The sequence below is a fragment of the Capronia epimyces genome (assembly GCF_000585565.1).
Source record: "Capronia epimyces CBS 606.96 chromosome Unknown aczIQ-supercont1.7, whole genome shotgun sequence".
Classification (NCBI taxonomy): domain Eukaryota; kingdom Fungi; phylum Ascomycota; class Eurotiomycetes; order Chaetothyriales; family Herpotrichiellaceae; genus Capronia; species Capronia epimyces.
In genome coordinates, this window is record NW_006912910.1 from 1232520 (window position 1) to 1253734 (window position 21215).

A 21215-nucleotide genomic window follows, 5' to 3' on the forward strand; every position below is an offset into this window, starting at 1 on the left:
GTCGGTCTCGTTGTGTCACAGTCAACCAGAGACCAACCAGGTCTAGTCACCGAACAAGAGTATGTTGCCGCCCAGAATCACCCCTCCTGCTTTCTCGTCCGCACATGCATTTCGATTCCCGTCTCCAAGGTCATACAAATCGCAGCCATTGTCGCACACCGTGAAAAGCCCGAGTCGGTGGTGTAGCCTGGGATGCTAAATGTTCAGGGCAAGCTCATAGCAAGGACACCAGTTCTCTGACTCGGATCTTGGGGTAGAGATACCTCTGACAGTGATGTTCCTGCTCAGTGCTCCCGTGTACCTGTTACCCTCGTGTAAGTACATCGTATCAGTTGACGGTACTATGGTGAGACAGAACGTGGCGATCTCAAATCAGGCATGCCGATACCAATTGGTTTCTTGAAGCTGTTGGCGTGACCCAGTGAGTCCTCAGCAGCCCCAGTGCTCTGAACATGGGCAGGGGATGCCCTGGTCGGACGGGAGGCCTCCCATCGCATCCGACAGGATAGGATATGCTTGGCGACGGCCATGCCTGTCGTTGTGTAGTGTTGTCGCATTCTTTCCCTTGCTCACCATCGCAACGCAATCATGTATGATTGGCCTGTCCTCTGATTGTTCCTGGTATTCCCCCGCAATGGACCTTCTCTCGTTGGGCGTTACCGGTCGTGCAGAGTATCCAAGAATGCGCAACGTCAAATAGTGCAACCCTCTGCTCATGACGGAGCTCCTCGGCCAGGGTGGATGCTCGGTTCGACTAGACGGCAGCACTGCTCGAGTTTCATGATCGTCGAATCGGCAAGCTGTGCCACCTAAATCTCTGAAGCGATGCAGACGTTGAGAGATCGCGCCGTGGTTTGGCCGGTGCTGGGGTAGACGGCCAGGACTGAGATGAAGGCTTGGGGGCTGCTGTCTCTACCTTCAGCCGCCATGAAGGTTGGCGCTGGCCCCCCTTGTCCTTTAGCTCCTTTGACCTGGCAGGACCCAAGTTTGCAACTTCGGGACTGCTACGTCAGTTGGTTCGACCTTCTCAAATGATTGGCTAACAAGTTGGCTCTGAAGACTTGGAATTAGATTGTGGTGTGCATGTCAAAGTGAGCAGCATCCCTGTACATTCGGTGCATGTTGGGATGGTGCATCGACTTCGAGAGCCGAGTTGCCCCTCTTTGCCAGAGATCCACGAATGATGGAGCAACAAGCAAGTTCGGGATAGGTAAAGCAATCTCACCGGGCCGTTTATCTTGCCTTCTCTCCCGCCGGCTGCACCCCCGGAGCTCGAGATGAGATGTTTGTTTCAATCCTGGGCTGCGTCGCGTAAGAATCCCGGGGAGTGAGATGGGTTACCGCTCGGTTCGATACGATTCCCAGACACGCTAGATGTTTGCTTCTCACCGTGCTTATGCAGAGGAGGCGTTCTTGGGCCTGAGCAGCCACCAAGTCAAGTCAGGCGCTGACGTCCTTGATCGGGTGACTGAATGTGGGAACAGCACACACTACGGAGCTGGGATGCCCTCAGGACTTGTTCCACAGCGTCCCTCGGTACCGGGATCAGGCAGTCTATCGGCGTGTGGTGCATCAGCGAAACAATTGAGGAAAGGCAAAGGGCTGTGCGGAGGACTCGATGCTTCAGACTGCTGGACGAGGTCAGAACGTCGGGTCCCTGAGTTTCATCGGCACTCACCACGGCATCATTGGAGCAGTGGCTTGGACCCAGGCAAGCGAAGGAGGCTAGTCGCAAGTCAGCATTGCCAGATACTAATGTCTGGTGGTGCCACAGACGGGAGGCAGCATGCGTCGCGTCGAAAAGAGGGTTGTTGCTGATTGCTGGTTACAGACGGCAGACTTCGCAGCGTGTCCTCTTGCCTGGCTTGCCTCTGGTTTGCTTCAGAGGATGCGGCTGCTGGTGCTGGTGCTGGTGCTGCGACGCAGGCGGAGGTGCTGAGGTGCAGAGGTGCAGTGTTGCTGCTGCCATGGCGCTGTTTGCTCTGCTTGCTGCTTGCTCTGCTGGCCGGCTGCACCGCGGCTCACCATTAGTCTTGTTTGCCAACAGCCCACTTCTTTCCCCTTGTCCTACGGGCATCCAGCATCCAGCATCTAGCATCCAGCATCCTTCTTCACCTCGCCGTCCCATGGCCTTCCGCGCAGAGGCCTACACTTATGAAGTCATCTATCTTGTCGAAGACTGAGGCTCGGATACTAGAGGCGAAGACCGGCAGACTCGGTCGCCCACCAGTGCCAGCACCGACTGGTTTAATCTACCCACGTCTTCTGGGCTCTCCCTTCTCTTCCCAGCGTGGCCTCTGCGGCGGACCTCGGCCAGCAGCAAGACGGCCACTGGCACCCATCCTTTCCACCATGGCGAGAGAGTGTCAGGCTCGCAGCTGGTGCAACGGGACACAAGTCGACGCCTCTTCCAGCTTGCCAGACACCGCCGAAGCTTCAAACTAATCATCGGCTGGCTAGACACAGCCTCTCTGCCTCCTGCTATGTCACCCGTCGCCGTGAAGGAGGGTGTTGGCTCACGACTAGTCGGTGCAATCCTCCCTTCGACTTCCACCTGCCGCTGCCCATGCTAATTGGCTACCTGCAGGCCTCGCCCGATTGGCAATTCCATATACATCTGCGTCTGGACCGCCCCGGAGTCCCTCACCCCCAGTTTCCTCGACTTCCACTTGTACCCTGCTAGTCAATAGGGCCGATCCTCCCGTGGTCCAGACAAGAGTTCCAGCAGCCGAGAGAGGAGCAGAGCAAACATCGCAGGTACCTCTCGATTCATCTTGAGCTCACCACCTCCTCCTCTACCGGCCGTATCAGTCTCGTCCTTCCTCGATCCTCTTGTCTTCAGCACCCGCCTCTCAACTCCTGTGAAGCCAGCTCTCTTGTCCCGTTCTTCACCCCGGCCAATCCTCCTCAACTTCTGAACAATAAGGCCCGACTCACTCACAGCAACAGCTCCAAGATGGCTATCTAGGAAGGAAGAGTAACCCAGTCATCTCAACTGGTCGGCTTCGTCTTTGTTTTTGTGCTTTTCGCGGCGGTTTCTGGTTTTCTTCCCATTCGCATGTGCAAACAGTACCGGCACCAAGCTAGCTCTATTCAGCCAGCCTTTGAATCTCACAGCCATCCGTTCCAGATCCTCGGTGCAGTGGACGACACGGTGTTGGTTTACTTCTCAGCTTGACAGTATCTCTCTGACGGCGGGCAAAGGAAAAGGTCAGTAACAATCTCATGGTTGCATCTCGGTGATGCTGCGAAATGGGCAAGCTGCAATGGACTGTCATTTCCTTCAGCGCAACAAAGAGATGGTCTAACACTGGTACGCGAGCTGCGGAGAGAGGTCAGAAAGCTAAAAGAGCTGGTTTGACAGGCTCTAATTGAGAGTCCATGGCCGTGCCGCACGCTTATCCGGGGAGATCTCAAGGCGGAGGCTCACCATCACCCGCCCTAGCTTGCACCTTCACCTGGTGTGCTGACTATGAGGCTATGGAGGCTTCGTCCCAGGCCTCTGCCTACTGCGCGTCTTCTAGGCTTTCATCTGCCGCAGCTCCCAGGATGCTAACTACTTGTTCTGTACCGACAGGCCCACTCACTACTTGCGGAGCACGACCTCCGGCTCCACCTTCCCCAGACGCGATCGGGTTAGCAGTCAGATCTCAGATCTCAGATCTTAGATCTGGCCAGGACGCCTCTTATCCCAATGGAGATGACGGCCGAAATGTTCGCAATGCCCTCCCCACAAATGCTCCTCGATTCTCGTCCAGTCAAACCCAAGAATGGTTCTAGGCTTGTTCTCGCTACAGAGGACACGAAGGAGGCCAACCAGCGATATGTTGTCGTAAGACGGAGACCTACCGCCGCCTCACAGGCGACATGCTGACTACCATGCAGAACGAGATCAAAAAGCTCATTGGAGGGTGCGAAGACTTTATCGGGCTGGTGGCTGGGGAGAAAGGCGCTCCCGAAATTCTAGTCTCGCCGAACTTGAAGCAACATAGATATACTATTCTCGGAGACGCTCATGGGAACTTCGCTCAGTATTTGGGGGACCGCGCTTTGATGATTGGTATGTCGCTATCGGACACTCTGCCATCTGTTCTGACTTGTATAGGGAATTGTAATGCATCGACCAGACGGGCCCCGAAGCTTCAAAAGCAGGTACCTGAATCAGATACCCAGGTAGTGCCTAGCGGCTCCATCTCCTACACTTTCCAGCGCCCTCCGAAGCGGCATCGATCTAAAACGATCAACCCTCGGAATTCGGCCAGACCGAGGACACATGCAAACGGCCAAGGAGTGAGGCTGGTTTGCGAGACTCCCGCGTCACAAATCAGAGTAGATGACCGAGAGAAGCTCGAACAGTGGTTCGAGCAGGCCTTCTTGACCTTGCAGCAGGTGGCTTGCCGTCTGGTGGCCAAGATCTGGATTAAGAAGATTCATCCCAAAAAGGTGTGTCTGTCTACCAGCAGGCGTTTCCTGAACGATCTACTAAAGACTGCAGCAATCAACTCACCCCTACAACGGCGGAATGCCCCGGGGTGAACCGGCCGATTCAAATCGGACCAAGCCACCGTATTGGCCAAAGCGTACGTCCAAACGGATTTCCTCAAGATATACCCCCTGTGTCATCCATCCTGGTGCTCTAGCTGACCTTCTGACCTCCTTGTAGACGTGATCCACCGAGAGCCAGATCATATCGGTCGTGAGGGTAAGCTTAGGCCTGGAAAACAGTCTGGTATCGTGACCTGGCCTGACGATACGCAGATAGAACTAGCCTCTTGGTCCATCTTATTATGGGAACACCACAGCCAATCATCACCAATCCAACAGACCTGCAGAATCAGCAAACCGTCAATGCAGGTGACCTGCTGGAGTGTCTCGAAGTCAAGAGGGATGAGCTGAGAGAAGACCGCTGGGAGATCCTGGAGCAGATTACCAGAGCCCGACAGATGATGGAACAATACGAAGCGGGCGAAATCGGTAAGACAAGATGGTCTCTATTGATGCACGCCTGGTAGACTGACGCCCCTAGACGGTGACGCTCTGGTCTTCCTCAATGATTACAGTGACGGGTTCAGGCTCACGCCCCATGATTCTGAGGACGAGGTGCCTGGCCAGGACGGTCATCGTCAAGCAGTCTCAAGTGAAGGATCTCACGACGAAAAGTCGGCGACGGGAGCTGACCAGACACCTGCCTCATCGACTCAGAACTCTCCGGTGGGTCAGCTCCATGGTGATGGAACCCTGCAGACCAACAGGCATCGCGGTTCAATGGGCGGCGACAGCGCAAAGAGTCGGCGGATTGCCGGGCGCAGGCCACGGATTGCCGGAAATCCAGGACGGATGCCCGCTGCAATGCCACCACAGCATGCTCAAGAACTTCAGCATGACATGGCCATGAGCAATCTGAAGGGCGACTACAACATGGTCAACGCCCTGGGTGACCCGATGCTACACGACCCCAGAAGCCTCGTCAATCAGCCCCACGGTGGCCCCGGAATGATGGTCGGGATGCCTCAACAGCAGTTGTCGTCGAACAATTACGAAGGGGTGCTCGACCATCATGGCGGCGGTCGAGACATGACATCGTGTCTACCGCCACAAGGGTTGCGCCACCACGGCTTGGGACCTCAAGCCTGGATGGGGATGATGCCAAATATGGGACCAGAGCCATTGGAGCAGATATTCGGTGTCACTCCCCATATTGTCAGCAACCCGGAGTTGGGCCACCCATACTATGGACAGATTCAGCCTGATATGAGCAGCGGGATGCCGAATGGCCTGCCTATGATGGATCCACTGCACTACCAGGACTTTGGCGAGAGCAATCAGCGCAGTCTGCCCCTTCGAGGTGTCGAAGCACCACAGCCAAGCATGGTGTCGCACCCAGACATCAAGATGGATATGATGTCTAACTCGTTCTATCGAATGTGAGCTTACGTGGTCGCCGGCTGACTCACAGAAACGAGAGAAATCCAGCCTAGTCAGCTGAGGGGCGACAGCTATGTGTGTCTGCTGGGTTTGAAATGGCCTTTCTCGGGCTTCTCTGTCAGTGACTGCGATTCACGTTTTCGCGTTTGGGTACTGCCAGCGTCAGTCAGTTGGGGCGATTCTGCAGTAAGCACCGAGCACGCTATCTGACGGATCCCCTCCTTGCTGCTGAGCTTGCTGTTTCGGCTCTGTGCATTCTTGATGAGCGCGTTTGCGGATGGATGACACAACACAAGATTCCGGCAAAAAGTTTGGCGTGGTAATGGGTAGGGTGTCTCTACGAGTTGCATCCGAATGTGAGGCCTGACGACGATGGTTGCTCCATGCATCCATAGTTTGAGCAGGCGAGTCCATTGCAACTCTTTTCTTGGGAATGATCCTGTTTTGGGGAGCGCGTGTTATAAGAGCATTCGGTAGTTCCCCGGCCGTGGGAGATTACATATGCACATTCCGGGTGTTATTTAGATCCAATACAAATGAAGAAGAACTCGATGGTTCTGAAATGCATCGCAGAGAAGTGAGTGAGGCTGTTGTTGAACGCCGCTTGGGATTATTCTTGTTGGTACTGTACGGTATATATGTACGTAGCAAGAATAGGCGGCCATCAAAGGTAATTGGGGGGCTTAGGGGCTTCCTCAGGCGAGACAAATGCTCGCTACAAGGGTGCGGGGGACGCCTAGAAGCACCTAAAGAGCCTAAGACTACATATCCTTAGTAGGCACCTAGTACTGTATGTACTTTAGGTACTAGGAACGCGTACCTACTAGTACATACCTTAGGTAGTAGGTACCTACTATTCACTCACCGCATCCACCAATTATTGTCCGTTCTGCAATGCGGAGAAGACTTTGTGATGAAAGCGGCATCCCAAAACTCATCCCTCTGGTGCCTCCAGCCTATTCTATTGTCCTGTCCCAGGATCCTCACCGTGAAGATCAAGTCAACTTCGCATAACTCGACGTGCAATCCGTCACATCGACCACCATACATGCATCAGCACCCTTCCAATTGATCCCCACGCTTTGCAACATCCGACCTCTCCTTTCTCGCCCTCTCGCCCTCTCGCCCTCTCGCCCTCTCGCCCTCTCGCCCTCTCGCCCTCTCGCCCTCTCTGACCTCGACCTACCATGACAGTCTTCCGATGTTGATCGACCAGAACCGTGCAAATGTCGGCGCCGTCCACCCGCGGCCAACGCGGCGGCAGCTCAACGAGAGCTGGACGAGCAACCTCATTCTCCAGCAGTCGCGGTCGCGGTCGCGGTAGCCCTCGAGGATCTCCTGCCCCAGGTCGTGCCCGAGGAAGAGGCGGCGCAAATGTCTCGACTGGCGCTGGCGGCGGCGCTGGCGGTGGCAGTGGACTCCTGCAGAAACTGCGGACGGGGACGATCAAGAGAGGGTCGGAAAATGGCACAGTTACACCATCAGGAAGAGGTGGGCTCTATGTTACCCTGGCCGTCGCAACGGCGAGACAGACCCTTGCTAACTTCGAGAAGGACGCGGCTCTTCGAATACAGCGCCGTCTGCGCCCAGTCTGCGAGGACAGAATCGTGGACGGGGCTACCTATCGCAAACCTTCAATGCTCCACGATCGCAGTCATCATCGACGCCAGCCTCTCGCCCGTCCTCGCCTGCGCCCTCAAACCACCGCGATTTTATGAATGCCGTCTATGCCAAATTTCAAGAGGTGCGTTGCCATACCCTCCACATTTGGCTGACCACGACCTTGTCTATAGGCGTCTAACGTACGAATCCACGTCTAGCTCAAGCAAACGCGAGAAAAGGAGAGGGCAAAGGCCATTCGCGATGGATTCCTTGCGGACCCGGACAAGAAGACCAGCCTGGACAAGGCCATCACTCCAGTCGGCACATGCACGGAAATGTGCCCGGAATTCGAAAGAGTGGAACGGATTGTCCAGAATATGGTCGACAAGGCGGAAAAGGTGGCATTCGCATCGTCTGTTGCTCGGAGGCGTGCTGACGGGGATACAGGTCCACGACGAAGAGACCGGGAAGGACAACCCTTCCGAAGATCGCATGGTGAAGCGATTCCGTCGCTCTGCTGCCGGGTACGACGAACAGCTCCCCTCCGACATACGGACTCCCGCCACGCTCCGGAAGACATTGGACTACCTCCTTGACAAAGTGATCGGGGGAGAAGAACGGCTAGCCACCATCCACAAGTTTGTTTGGGATCGAACCCGTGGGATCCGAAATGACTTTTCGATCCAACAAGTCACCAATGTCGACGATGTCAAGGTTGCTGTCGATTGCTACGAGCGAATAGCAAGATTCCATATCCTTTCATTGCATCAATTGTCCAACCCAGACAATCTCATGGAGGGAGAACACTTTGATGCGCACCAGGAACGAGAACAACTCAACAACACGCTGCTCTCATTGCTGTATTACTACGATGACAACCGGCAACGAATGCATTCCCCCAACGAAGGCGAGTTCAGGGCATACTGCATCATCTTCGAGCTTCAATCGCAGCATCCGGATCTCGAAGATCGGATTCAATCCTGGCCCAAGCATCTCCTGGACGACATGAGGGTACAGACGGCTTTCAAGCTGTACATGGCTGCAGGTAACTCCCTTTTCGAACAAGGCCCTCTGCGCCCTTTGGAGCCGTTTGCCATCGCCCAGAGTAAAGTGGGAACCTTTTGGAAGATTCTGTCGTCGACGGCTGTGCCATACATCATGGCGTGTGTCGCCGAGATCTACTTTGCTCCTGTTCGGTTTGCCGCCCTGGACGCGTTGTGGCGATCATGCAAGAGCGCGCCCGCGGCTCAGCAAGCCAAATCCAGAGACTGGGAGCTTGCCGAAGTGACCAACTTCTTGGGCTTTGATACCGAAGGAGAGACCAAAGACTTCTGTGCCGCCTTTGACCTCTATTTCGCCACGGACGACAACGGCGACGAGTATCTTGACGTGACCTCGAACAGTGCTCATTCTCTCGATCGTGGGTGTTTCATGTTTCAAACGTTATCCAAGAAGGAGTTCTGATGTCTGCGTAGAATCCTCAATACCAAGTCGGCAGTCGTTTTCACACACCTACGTCGAAAAGAAACGCTATCACCGAACACTCACTGCTGTCATCAATGGCGTGCCCGTCGCCGAAGCTATTCGACAGGGTTTGGTAGAGCCGGAGAGAGAACAAGATAGCCCGGAACAGGACGAAGAAGCCTTTGGAGAGGATGACCAGAGCATGTTCGTCTCTGAAGCCAAACCCACGGCCACTTCGATCAAATCTTCATCATTTGGCTCTCCATTCTCTACACTCAACCCCGAAGCCTCGACATTTCTGCCCAAGTTCGGAGAGAGCGCTCCGGCCTTGAACAAGCCGGCTGAGAAGTCAACCTTTGGTCAACTAACAGGCTTTGGTTCATCAAGCTTTGGCAGTTCTGGGTTCTCTGCTGGTTTTGGTTCGCCGTCTTCGTCGTCCTCCTTTGCCAACCCTCTCGCTGGTCCGAAGCCGGTAGAACGATTCAGTTTTGGAGGCTTCACTCAGCCCCCCAAAGAGCTGAAGTTCAACCCTACCCCTTCGACTGGACCGGCTGCATCCCAGACAACAGCACCTTCTCCCACCAGTGATTCCGTGAAAACACCGACTTTCACCGGTTTCAATTTCGGACCGGCCGTCACCACCTCTGCCACGACTCCCACCACCCCAGCAGCGGCCACATCTACCTCTTCTGCAATTCCCCCCATTTTCGGCCCACGGGCAACTTTGCCAGCTGTGCCAGGGCCATCCGAAGGTAACATCCTCCCCCAAACTACCTCACCGCTGTCGTCGCATGCTTGGAAGCTCAGTGCGTTGTGTCTGTCTTGCTAATCACTTTGTTGTGAGCAGAGTCCAAAACAAAGATCGGCTCAGCAACAACACCATTTCAGATCCCCAAATTGGCACCCTTTGTCGAACAACCAGCCAAAGCATCTGAGTCTGCCTCCCAGTTGACCGAAAAACGACAGATCGGCTTCCCTCCAGCACCAGCCTTTATGTTCCAGCCTCAGGCTTCTCAACAGAGTGCGACTCCTGCTCAGACCATATCAACACCCAGCCAATCAACACCGGCGGGCGGACGTTCCAGCGAAGGGTTCTCTTTCAAACCGACAACACCTTCAGCCCCCGCTTCAACAACACCTACTTTCCCATCGATGACCCCTCCGTTGGCTTCAGAAACACCACCCAAACCTGCTTCAGAAGGATTCAAATTTCCGCCTGTCCAACTACCAACGTTCAAGCCCGCCGATCAGGCCCAAGCCAAACCGTCCCCGGGAAATTCTCATGCCGAACCATCCACAGAGCCAGTTGCTCGGCCCACTACATCTGCAAAAGCATCTCCAGGGGGGGCAGGTCCGCCACAGGTTCCCATCACCCCTTCAACAGAGCCGGTCTTTGCTGAGGTGGATCGGGATCAACTTGTCGCCAATGTTGCCAAAGTAGCATTGCTGCGTAAGAACGGGTTGATGCAGCATTATATTGAATACACTCTTCCGGATCTCATTCGGACAGCGCTAAATCAGCATCGGATCGAGGTCCACGACGCCGCTGTTGGTAAGTACTGTGTCATTGCGCTCGTGGTCGTCTCCGCTCACAACTCTGTATAGTTTCTATCCGCTCGCGGGTCCTGGCACGGAAATTCGGGTATATCTGGCGAACACGAGCCTGGAAGAACAAACTTAATCGACGGGCGAAGAATCGACGCCACCAGTTTGCGCAGACAATGAGAGCCGAGCAAGAACGGAAGAAGAGAAGTGAGGAGGAATTGGAGGAGATCATCCGTGCCACTCAGGAGACCAAACGTCTGCAGAAAGAAGTGGAACAAGCCACCGAAGCTCGGAAGTCCAGACACATGATTCAAGTCGACAGCACACCGGGCAAAGTTGCTGGCCAAAAGCGAAAAAGCTTCTCTGGGCAAAATCCGTCCGGCCCTGCCGTCTCACAAATGGGGGCGAGCACGGGGACGCCTTCAAATCCAGGGCACAAGAGATCTAGGACGATGGGCACTTTCTCCGAGCCCAGTATTTCGACCAGAAGTTCGGTGCCCCCGGTCCCCAGCTTCCGAGCATCCACCTTCAAACCAGCACATCACGTTTCGGTCTTCTCGGCCAGATCGACACTTGGGCGCTCAGTCAGCAACCAAGACTTGCGGCCGTCAATATCCGGTCAAAAGGTCGATACGACCAGCACCGATTACTTCAGACTCAAGGCCATGGGCATTGACCCTGACATCTCCATTATCCCGGACACCGAACAGACTCTCGCCCTTCGAAAGCGACGTCAAGAAGAAGAGAGGAAAGCCATCCTTGCCAAATCAAGCCGGCGGGCGGGCCCAGCCGGGTCAGTCCGGAGCTCTTCTACGGCGGCATCGCCTCATGCGGCCAGCAGCATTTCTGTGGAATCCCCTCCGAAATCCAAAGAAACGACTCCAAAGACGAACAGCCTTCCTCCCGTCGAAGATGACTTTCTCCGCCAGATTAGAGAAGCGCGAGAAGCAATGGCCGAACAAGCGCGATGGTTCAAAGAGCAGACGGTCACTCTCGAGAAGGAAATTAAGCAGGACGAAGAATTCCGAACCAGTCGCGAGAGTCAACCCTTGGAAGCCAGTGTCGGGACTACTCCTTCAACAAGCGGTGTTGGTCTGGCTAGAAGCAATGGGTACGACTATCAACCTTCGCAGGCCAACCCCGGAACCAGTTTGTCGCGAACAGAAAGACGAATTCGCATGACCGGAGCGCATGGTCTAGCCACGAAGCCATTGAGGTCGGGTTCGGATTATATCCCCGTTGCCATGTCAAAGAGGAGTGCGATGGGGTACAGTGTAAGCAGCGGGCAAATATCTGGGCTGGCCCACAGCCCCGAAAGAAAACGATCTCATGACGACGATGATCATATTGAACAGCAAAGCCACAACAACATCAGCGTCGGCATGCACCATGCCGCGAAACGTCCTCGGTCAGATTCGGAGGGGTCGGCTTGGAGAGACAACGGTATATATGGGACTGCGAAGGCTGCCTACAAGCATACACAGAATCCTTACGAGCTTCTCCAGTCTGGTTCGCGTGACAATGGGGACGAAGAAGAAGGCGGAGTTGAGGACTCCGTGGAAGACGAAGCTCAGCACAGCCAGGCAGTGAGAGGCGGTGATGAAGTCGAGGATGATGGGGAGGATGTTGATCGATACCGACAGCCATACCATTACCATACTCAGCATAGTGTGGATGCAGATGAAGTCGATATTGGGGCACATGACAATGACGACCAAGAAGGGGAAGAAGGGGAAGAAGGGGAAGAAGAGGGACTAGACGTCGAGGAGGAACTGATGGAGGAATATGAGGATGAGGATGAGGATGAGGATGAACAAGAAGAATACGAGTCCGAGGAAGAAGAAGAGGATGAGCTGGTGGAGGATGACGATGCCGGCTATGGCGACTCGGACTCGGACTCAGCCTCGGCCACTCCGGAGTCGTCGACGAACCCAGCGCATGTGTTGAGTCGGGCAGCCAGTAACGGACCGGGAGCCAGTATGGACGACGCACTGGTCTTGAGTGACAGCGACTGATTGTGATTTGCACACTCAGAGCTGAAACTAATTCTAATTCTGATTTGCACACTCAGAGCTTGAACGAATTGTCATTCTCATTCGCACACTCTTAGTAGAGAGCTTGAAACGAATTCTCATTCTCATTCGCTTTCTCATTCGCTTTCTCATTCGCTTTCTCATTCGCATTCGCATTGTCCTCGTCGCAGTGCGGGATTAGATTCAGGCAGATCCAAATCTTGACAGTTACACTATACCACTATCGTCTCTCATCATAGTAGCAAGCACAGCACAGCATGGCACAGCACAGCACAGCATGACATGGCATGCACGAATGGAAATCAAGAATTCAAGAAATCAAGCCCTTTGTAATTAGGGCTGGTCTCTGTCTCTTTGTCTCTTTGCTGCTCCATCTCCATCTCATGTCGCATTGACATGTATAATACTGTACGGATGGATGGATATATACGGATATGTATGTACCTCTCTCTTGGTGGTCTAGAACGGATACCGTGGGAATAGACTGCCTGGGCCGAGCGAGCGAGTAAGTGAGCAACTGACCAGGCAAGTAAGCGAGCAAGCAAGTAGGCAACTGACCAACTGAGCAAGTAAACTATAACGGTTATATATATACACCAAGTGGCTAATTCACGAGTGAATTAGTTACGAGAACTTTGTCCTTTTTGGCGACTATTGTGGTATGGTATGGTGTAACAGTTTAGGTCAACCGTGTACGACACAAGCAAGCAAGTAAGTAAGCAACTGGTCGTGTTCCACCCAGGCCAGGTCGATCAGGTAGTTCGTTAGGTTAGGTTAGGCATCGGGGATAAACAAGAAAATAATGTTTCATATATTATATTTTATCCGTCCTCAGACGAGATGTGAGAGCTATACAGATGGATGGTCACAATAACATAACATTGACAATAATAACAGGCATTTTCTTCCTGTAGTGGTACACGCGCGCACACACACACACACACACACACACACACACACACACACACACACACACACACACACATATATATATATATACCTATATACCTATATACCTCCCTATCTGCCTACCTATATCTCATACGATACTATGGTCCGATATTAAAATGATACTCCGAGTCCGTAGTCTCCTCTTTACCAAGTGGTTAATTCACGAGTGAATTACTTCGTCCTTTTTGCAGCTGTCGTGGTGTAACAGTTTGGGGGAACCGTGACAGTAGTCTCCTCTTTACCAGTAAGCAGAGTATAACTACTAAACACCAGACACCAAATACAGCCAAATTTATTGAGAGGGTTGTAATTCTCCATTTTACGAGAGTTCACTACATGATACAATACCCCCGTCAGGAGAATTGATGCAATTCTGAAGTATCCGTCCGCTTCTTGTCCATGGTTTTTGCTTCTCCAAACCCGCCTTTTGGTGAACCGGCCCCTACCTAACTAACCTTGTCCTCGTCGAACCATGCTGTATGTAAAATCCTCCGTCACTTGAAAAACACTCCCTCACCCGTCCCGCCTGTTGACTCCAAAGCCATTGATTGTCCAGATATTGTTCAGTACTGTTGGTACACTCCACGACACCTCGTCGAGAAACAAACCCATGTGGATTTGCAAAGTCATCAGTGTCAAGGTCCCAATCCAGACAAAAAGCGAGGGTGATTCGAGTATGTGTATACGTGGCCCGCCGCCACCAACAAAAAGCCCAGTTAGAAATCCCCTGCAATCAAAAATCACCCGGTCCACACACAAGTTCAGAAAAGCGGACAAAAAGCATGTGATGCTCCAAAGAATTACAAATGGAAGTTATGCCAACCTCCAACCCACTCATGATCATCCTCATCTGTCGACGAGTCAATCATCCTGCCTTGACGCCAGTCATGCTGGAGATAGGCCGGACGAGCTTTGTTTCGGCTATCCCGTCGTTGCCAAGCATGCTGGTCAAATCCAGACACAACCGTCGGTCTCTTGCGCGATCCAGTGGTGAAAGAGCGTTTCTTGGTACTGAACAATTGGCCCTCAGTCTCCGGCTGCTGATTGCGTCGTCGATTGCCCAATGCCGCCCATTTGTCCACCGGCATCTGCTTTGGTGAATGTCGAGGGGTCCGAAGGCGCCATCCAAAGGGATCATTCTCGTTCGAACCATGACTGGGCTTGGTAGGTGACACAGGCCTGGGGGTACGGCTGCGACGAGTATTGCTGGACGATCGGCTCTTGGACTCGGTCAGAACACCAGGAGGAACAGGGAGACGTTTGTTGCTGTCCTGACTGAAGCTGCGGGAATTCTGGTCACGACGCAATGCCAAGGCGGCTTCACGCTCCGACTCGGCTTCCTCTTCATCCTCCTCAAACATGTCGCTCCAGCTCTTGGCCACGGCATCGGTCTTCTTTCCAAAGACGGATGACATGGTGGGGATGGGCCGCGACGGACGAGAAGGAAGAGAATGAGGAATCGGCACAGGGTCTGCCTGAGGTGGGTTGCGGAGGGCCGGACGCTTGATCGCCATGGACTTGTAGGAACCGTAGGCCGAGTCGAAGACCGATGACAGGGAAGGTGTGTTGTTGTGACCAGAGTACCAAGACTCGCCGAGCTTCATGCTCTTCTCGGAATCGAAGAGATCCTCGTCATACAGGTCGGGAATGGACGCCAGTTGTTGCAGCTTGCGCTGAGGACTCGAGTGCAAGGCTTTGGCCCAAGGGAAGGACTCGCCATCCATGTGAGGACTCTGGATTGAAGGAGTCCGTAGGGGCTCACGGTTCGCGCTGGCCCGGACCACGTCACGTTCCTCGGCACAGAACTCGTCAAACGACTCATCATCTGTAGTGAAAGCGACAGCCCGAAGAACAGCTTGCTTCAGCGCCCCAATGTCACGTTTGGCAGGGTCGAGGGCCAGAGCAATGGACAGGATCTCGAACGTGTCCTGAGACATGCCGGGGAAGATGTCGAACAAGGACTGACGGTCTCGCCGGTAATCAGCGAAGAGAACGTCCGACTCCGTTGGGGTAACAAAGGGGTTCCGGGCGAACAAGACGTTGAGCAAGCAGATCCCGATTGACCAAATGTCCGCCTTTGCCGGTGAGTAGCCATTTCCAGCAGGGTCGTATTGCTCCGGGGCCATGTATCGGTCGCTTCCAACGCAAGGCTCGTACGACCAGAGGCTTCTAGTGGCCAAGCCAAAATCACCAAGCTTCAAGGATCCATCATGGGTAAGGAAAATGTTCTCAGGTTTGATGTCTCGGTGGAACAGGCCATGGGCATGCATGTGGTGGACGGCGCTAATCAGCTGTAGCATAAAGCGTCGGACATGCTCGGTCTGGAGTGGTCCATGACCTAGACGAATGGCTTCGTAAAGATCGCCCTGAGAGCAGTATTCCAAAACCAGATAGGTATGAGCCTCGGTCTCGAAGTGATGGATGAGGTTAACCAGATGATCATGGTGCTTCAAGATAGCGTGGCAGGCAAGTTCTTCGGCTCCTTCGTCTGCGCTGTAAGCGGAGCTGGTGTGAGCTGCAACAGAGGGCTTGGTCAAGCACTTGACGGCCACCTCTTCTCCAGTCCGAGTGTCCTCAGCCAGAAAAACCATTCCGAACGACCCGTGGTTGAGGGGTGCGATGGTTCTGAACCGGCCATCGAGCAGTTCATCCTTGCGGAACCCAGCTTTCATGCACTCCATGATCGGCCTATGGAGTGTGTTGGTGTATGATAGAGGCAGACGTAGTTGACGGCTGAAAGCGGTCTATTTCTTTTTTGGGGGGTGTTGCAACCAAGATGCTTTTTTTTTGTTCCGGATAGAGACGAGAGATATAGACCTGGTGAGCTTTGTACAGGCGTATAGACAGGAAAGGATTTGCGAGAAGCGTGAGTGAGCAGCTGTGCTCAATGGGAGAAGACAACGTCGAATGCTGAAACCGAGACACCAAGCATAGATCCACCGTATAAGTTCAAATCTTCAACCACCCGTATCATGTGCAAGAGCACCTAGTCGGGACACACCCGTGAAACTCCTAGTCGTCGTGTGTGATCAGAGGCTCATAGAGAGGTAATAGGTCGTTAACGTAAAACAAAGGAGAGCTGGTCGATGACGCAGAGCCTGGAGGGGCCCGTTGTGCAGTCGAACAAGTAAAGAGCGTCGAGTTATTGAGTCATGGTCACTGTTTGGACTTGTTCCGGCAAAGCCAAAGGATAGTGAGAGAAGGAGGTGAGGATAGAGGAAGTGTCGAAGAGATTATTAGAGGTAAGGAGACTCGTCGAATAGGTGGAGCTGATGCCAGAAGAATGTAGGTGTGTCAAGAGGAGACGGTAATATCAGCAGGCGGCCGGCCACAGGAGTTGCCACCAAGGCTGTCGTGAATGACCAAGGTCAGCTGCAAGTCGACTTGGACGATTGAACCGTCGATGCTCCTTTGTCCCAAAGGACTGCGGAGCTCCTTTGTTGCAAGTTGTTATTGTGGTGGCGGCTTGGGGTGCTCTCCCCAAGGGCACCACAATGATTCACCAGGCAGGCCGAGATTTGACAGGCGGACAGCAGGACTCGAGAGAGGTAGACAGTCCAAATAGCCTTGAGAACACCGACAACCCGAACACAGCTCAAAGGTATAGGAGGGTTATAGGTACAACTGTGATCTTTGGTCCGAGTCGTGTGGTTGTATAGGGACGACGGGAGGTGGGGAGGAGACAGCAGTGGGGTGAGGTGTCGCCAGGTGACAGCTGAGGAATGTAGGGAAAGAACGGTCGTCGAGACGTAGAGACTTCAGAAGGAGAGACACAGCCAGGTGTGATTTGAGGTAGGAGGAAGAACTTCACCCTTGTGAGGAATCTTGTCTTTTTCACATTGCAGGAGGGATCTAGGGTGCGGTGAGAGTCGGGGTGATAAGAGGGAGGGAGAGTGAGGTAAACATAGAAGAGGTGGTCTGGGAGTGGTGAGTCGAAGACAACGGGCCAGCCAGCGAGGCGGTGTCGGTCTGCCACCTGTTGTCGCTGCGATGGGTCTCCGTGGGTGCCGTTGCGAGCTTAGTAGCGGTAGCCTCATAGGCCCCTGGCAGAAGTGGATTGATAGCAATGAATGAGCGACTCTTGGGGGGGAGTCGGTAGGCCCATGCGTGCACGCCGCCAGACAACGAGCAGCGCCTGGACCGGGATGGGGAGCGAGGGCTGCAGTTTAGTGGCAAGCCTGGAGGTCCGAGGACCGAGCGTAGGAGGGCAGGAGGGCCGAAGGTTGTGTCACGGGTCAGCAAATAGTACGGGAGCATTGGAAGGCCATGGAATCGGCGGCCAGCACAACAGCCACTGAGAGCAGAGACGATGGAGCTGCTGGGTGCTGGTGGTGCTGGTGGTGTCAGGTGCCTGCGCCTACTGCTGTAGTATGAGAATAGCCAGGTAGGTGCCAGGATAGCCCCGAGTCAGGCACTGCGCTGCATAAGCTACATGGCGTAGGCTCCATTGGGATTGGCGTCTTCTGGCCAATTTCCTCCTAGCGCGTGACCGCCTGGTGCACCAGTTGGAACTTGGAACTGCCTGCGGCCTGCGGCCTGCTGCTTGCTGCTCGCAGCTTGCGTGCTCACTTCTACGCTGCCGGCGGCCAACGCTGGAGGCGTGGCGCCATCGTGGGTTTGTCGTGGGTTTGGTGTAACACACAAGGCTTCATTGTCGACGCATCAGACCTGGCCTTGAGCGGGTATTCAGATCGGCCCAAGATCCAACGTCTCAGGTTCGACCCATGTCCCGACCACAATACGGCGTACGCTCACAGTCCCTTCGCGAGTGACGGACATCCACCACCTCGATAGTCATCTCATGTTCCGCTTTCGGCTCTGCGCTTTGTCCTCTCCGTGTCCCTGAGCCAATAGTCACGCCACAGCAATCATGAGTGACGCTGCCTCCGACCGACCCGCAAACAGCGCAGCCCTCAGGGCTGATGGCGAACCTGGAGGAGCAGGGGTGTATCTCTACGAGTACAGTGCACAATGATCGGCCATACCTAAGGGGGCCAGTCCCTAATCTCTGAAACCTGATCCAGCAGCCAATCAGCCGCACTTCTCTCGCATGAGGTGTTCATTCAGGTTGCTTCCAAGCGGCCAAATTCGGTTCAAGTTGTCCTGAGGCCTACGGCACTATGATCTACCAGCCGACAAGACCGATTGGGCTTCACGCGGAAAGGTCGTGATTTGCGGATGACCGTGGCGCTTCTCGGGCTGAGTGTAGTCGGTCGACCCTTCGAGCAAGTTTGGGATTGCCTACGTACCCAGGTCCCATACAGTATCCGTCCTCCCAACACGCGGCCCCTGGTCATACCCCGCAAAACTTGGCTCGTGCCATCTTTGTACAGAGTACGGAGTATCCGTACACAACACAGGACGAGACTATCAAGCTCGTTGGCGGGCGATGACAGTAAATCTAAGGATAAAACGAGGAACAGTTCGTGATTTGATTGATCGTGGCCTCGGTGTGAAGAGAGAACACCATATTGTTCCACTCAGGCCAGCGTGGGCTGCGATAGCAATCCAAGCAAGCTCTTGGATGAATCCGAGATGATCAACAAATATGTCATGTGACCAGCTCAGTGTCTCAGAATCAGGGTCTGCATTCGGGACGATCATTTTGCAGTCTCAACTTTCCATCAGGTTCCAGGGGTTTCGACGGCCTCCAAGTCTGCCAATACGAGTAGAAGACTTGTAACCAAAGCAGGCCTGTGGTCAGGACTAGAAGCAGCCGGCGCCTGTCGATACCGTGGTTGATCAGCAATCAATTTTCCTTGTCGGGGTTTGATAAGATGTTGAGATGATTGTTATCTTTGATCGGGCTAACCAAGTGAAAGGGAGAAGCTGACTGGCAGGCGAAGCCGCAACAGATCATCTCGGTAATTTCCAAGGCCAAAGACACTGACACTGGCGGTTTTAAGGGCCATGCAAGACAAGTGGGTGCTGTTTCAGCCGGAGACAATTTGCCTGGAAAGCCAACATACTATGGAGTATCCGTGCTGTCTATGGAGGACTCTTCACAAAGTACTCGATGCCCTATTTCGTTCTAATGGTCTACTTGTTACAAAAGGCTCGATGTTGCAATGGAACGCCTTGGTAATGGAGCCAATGTCATAGCACCCACCGGGCCACCAATGCCGTCGAACTTGACACATGTTTGCCCAAGTGTCGGTGTACAGTGTAAAAGGAGTTTCAATCTTGGGAGCTTTCCTCAACGGCGCCATCCCTCTGGACTTGAGGCGCTCTAATGCAGCCAGCGACCCGGCGGACATTTTCGAATCGCGACAATGCTACTAATATGCAGGCTCTGCATAAGCGCCATAGCATCCTCTCTCCTCGAGACGCGCCACAAACGTGGCCTCCTTGACTTCGACCACGGCGGTGCAGCCTTTCGCTCCGACGCGGCTAACCCACTCTTGGATCCGTACTCCGTACAACGCAGCTCACAAATGCGCATCTTCTTCTGTTCCGTTCTTGACAGAGCTGTTGGCGGGCTGGATCCCTCCTACAGTCTACTTACTACTTAGCACCTACTAGGACTATAGGACAAAGCACGCGTCCGCCGGCGAGACGGGCCGTTGCTCGCTCGAATCTTACGAACTAACTGGTGCTGTGGCTCCTTTAGCATGTCCCCGTCGGCTCCACCAAATGTCGATCGTGGGTGCACTTTGAGCCAGATTTTGTTTTTGGACGCTGCTGTTCTCTTCTCACCTGGCTGAACTTCCCTCGGCGGCGCATTGTCTGCCAAGGTTGTACGGATACAACCTCAATCATTGCCATGAAGCTCAATTATCACCGGATAATTTTCTCTCACATTGCGAACCCTGTGCACACGGTGTGCGCAATTCCACCATCGAGATCGTTACTCTGACCGCCGATGAAGTACGAATCCTCCAGGATATAGTTGGAGCCAGTCGACTTCCCCGGCTACTGCAAACCAGCTTGCACCAGTTGATAGATTGGCAATGAAGCGGAGGCATTATTTGTACGTGGATGTGAGTTGGCAAAAGATGGTAAGACTTATTTCCCCGAAAAGTCTCGCGTGTGCTGCGTTTTCGCGCATCTCGTTACGGTGGACAGATCTCGATGCACTCTGTACAAGCGAATCCATCCAGCCCTCATTCCCACCCTCCACCAGCTTGAAAATTTTCTCCCCTCGGATGGCGGTGTATATACCGACTTTCTGAGGGTTGGAGATCGCATCTTCCATTTCCATTCCATTGCAACCTTGCGGACTCGGCGGGCTCTCCCCGCGCATGTCCTTTCGAAGATATTTCACCGACGTCGCTTGGCTTCTCACTCTTGCGTGAAGCATACTACAGAGTAGTGATCTATGCGAGCACCCTGGCTTGGGCATCCGGAGAGACTAATTCTTGAAATGGGCACTAGCAAAATTTGATCGCCAACCCTCAAGCAATGCATCTGTGCCACTGTCCACCTTGCCATGTCGCATTCGATGCTTTATTGCAATTATCTCGCTACATCCATTATAACAGTGGTCTGGAGAGTGGACACCCCCGATCAACGCTGCCGACATTGCCAATGGAATGGGGTCTCAACGGGAATATCTCGAATGTCAGGTGAGGCGTGTCGAGAAAAAATGGAAATCCAATGGGAAGGCGGTGAGACTAAGTTTGGCTGGTCCTCCGCTCTGGTCGACACAGTTCTTTCGCTCTGGTCAGACCAGAAAGGGATTCGACCTCCTATGGA

The 21215-nt window shown here is 53.8% G+C and overlaps 3 protein-coding genes across 3 annotated transcripts; 2 read left to right on the plus strand and 1 right to left on the minus strand.

Moving 5' to 3' along the window:
* Positions 1-3721: 3721 nt before the first annotated feature.
* Positions 3722-5928, plus strand: A1O3_08236 (uncharacterized protein; the record flags this gene model as incomplete). The annotated part of the gene is made up of 7 exons (XM_007738334.1): positions 3722-3832; positions 3886-4060; positions 4106-4443; positions 4496-4580; positions 4664-4702; positions 4759-4974; positions 5027-5928. 7 exons carry the CDS (start codon positions 3722-3724, stop codon positions 5926-5928), a joined length of 1866 nt encoding a protein of 621 aa, XP_007736524.1.
* A 1711-nt stretch (positions 5929-7639) lies between these two features.
* Positions 7640-12551, plus strand: A1O3_08237 (uncharacterized protein; the record flags this gene model as incomplete). Its single annotated transcript, XM_007738335.1, has 6 exons — positions 7640-7669; positions 7746-7925; positions 7975-8947; positions 9003-9743; positions 9839-10543; positions 10597-12551. The coding sequence occupies 6 exons, from the start codon at positions 7640-7642 to the stop codon at positions 12549-12551; spliced, it is 4584 nt and encodes a 1527-aa protein (XP_007736525.1).
* A 1769-nt stretch (positions 12552-14320) lies between these two features.
* Positions 14321-16201, minus strand: A1O3_08238 (serine/threonine protein kinase; the record flags this gene model as incomplete). The annotated part of the gene is made up of 1 exon (XM_007738336.1): positions 14321-16201. The coding sequence occupies one exon, from the start codon at positions 16199-16201 to the stop codon at positions 14321-14323; it is 1881 nt and encodes a 626-aa protein (XP_007736526.1).
* Positions 16202-21215: the final 5014 nt, after the last annotated feature.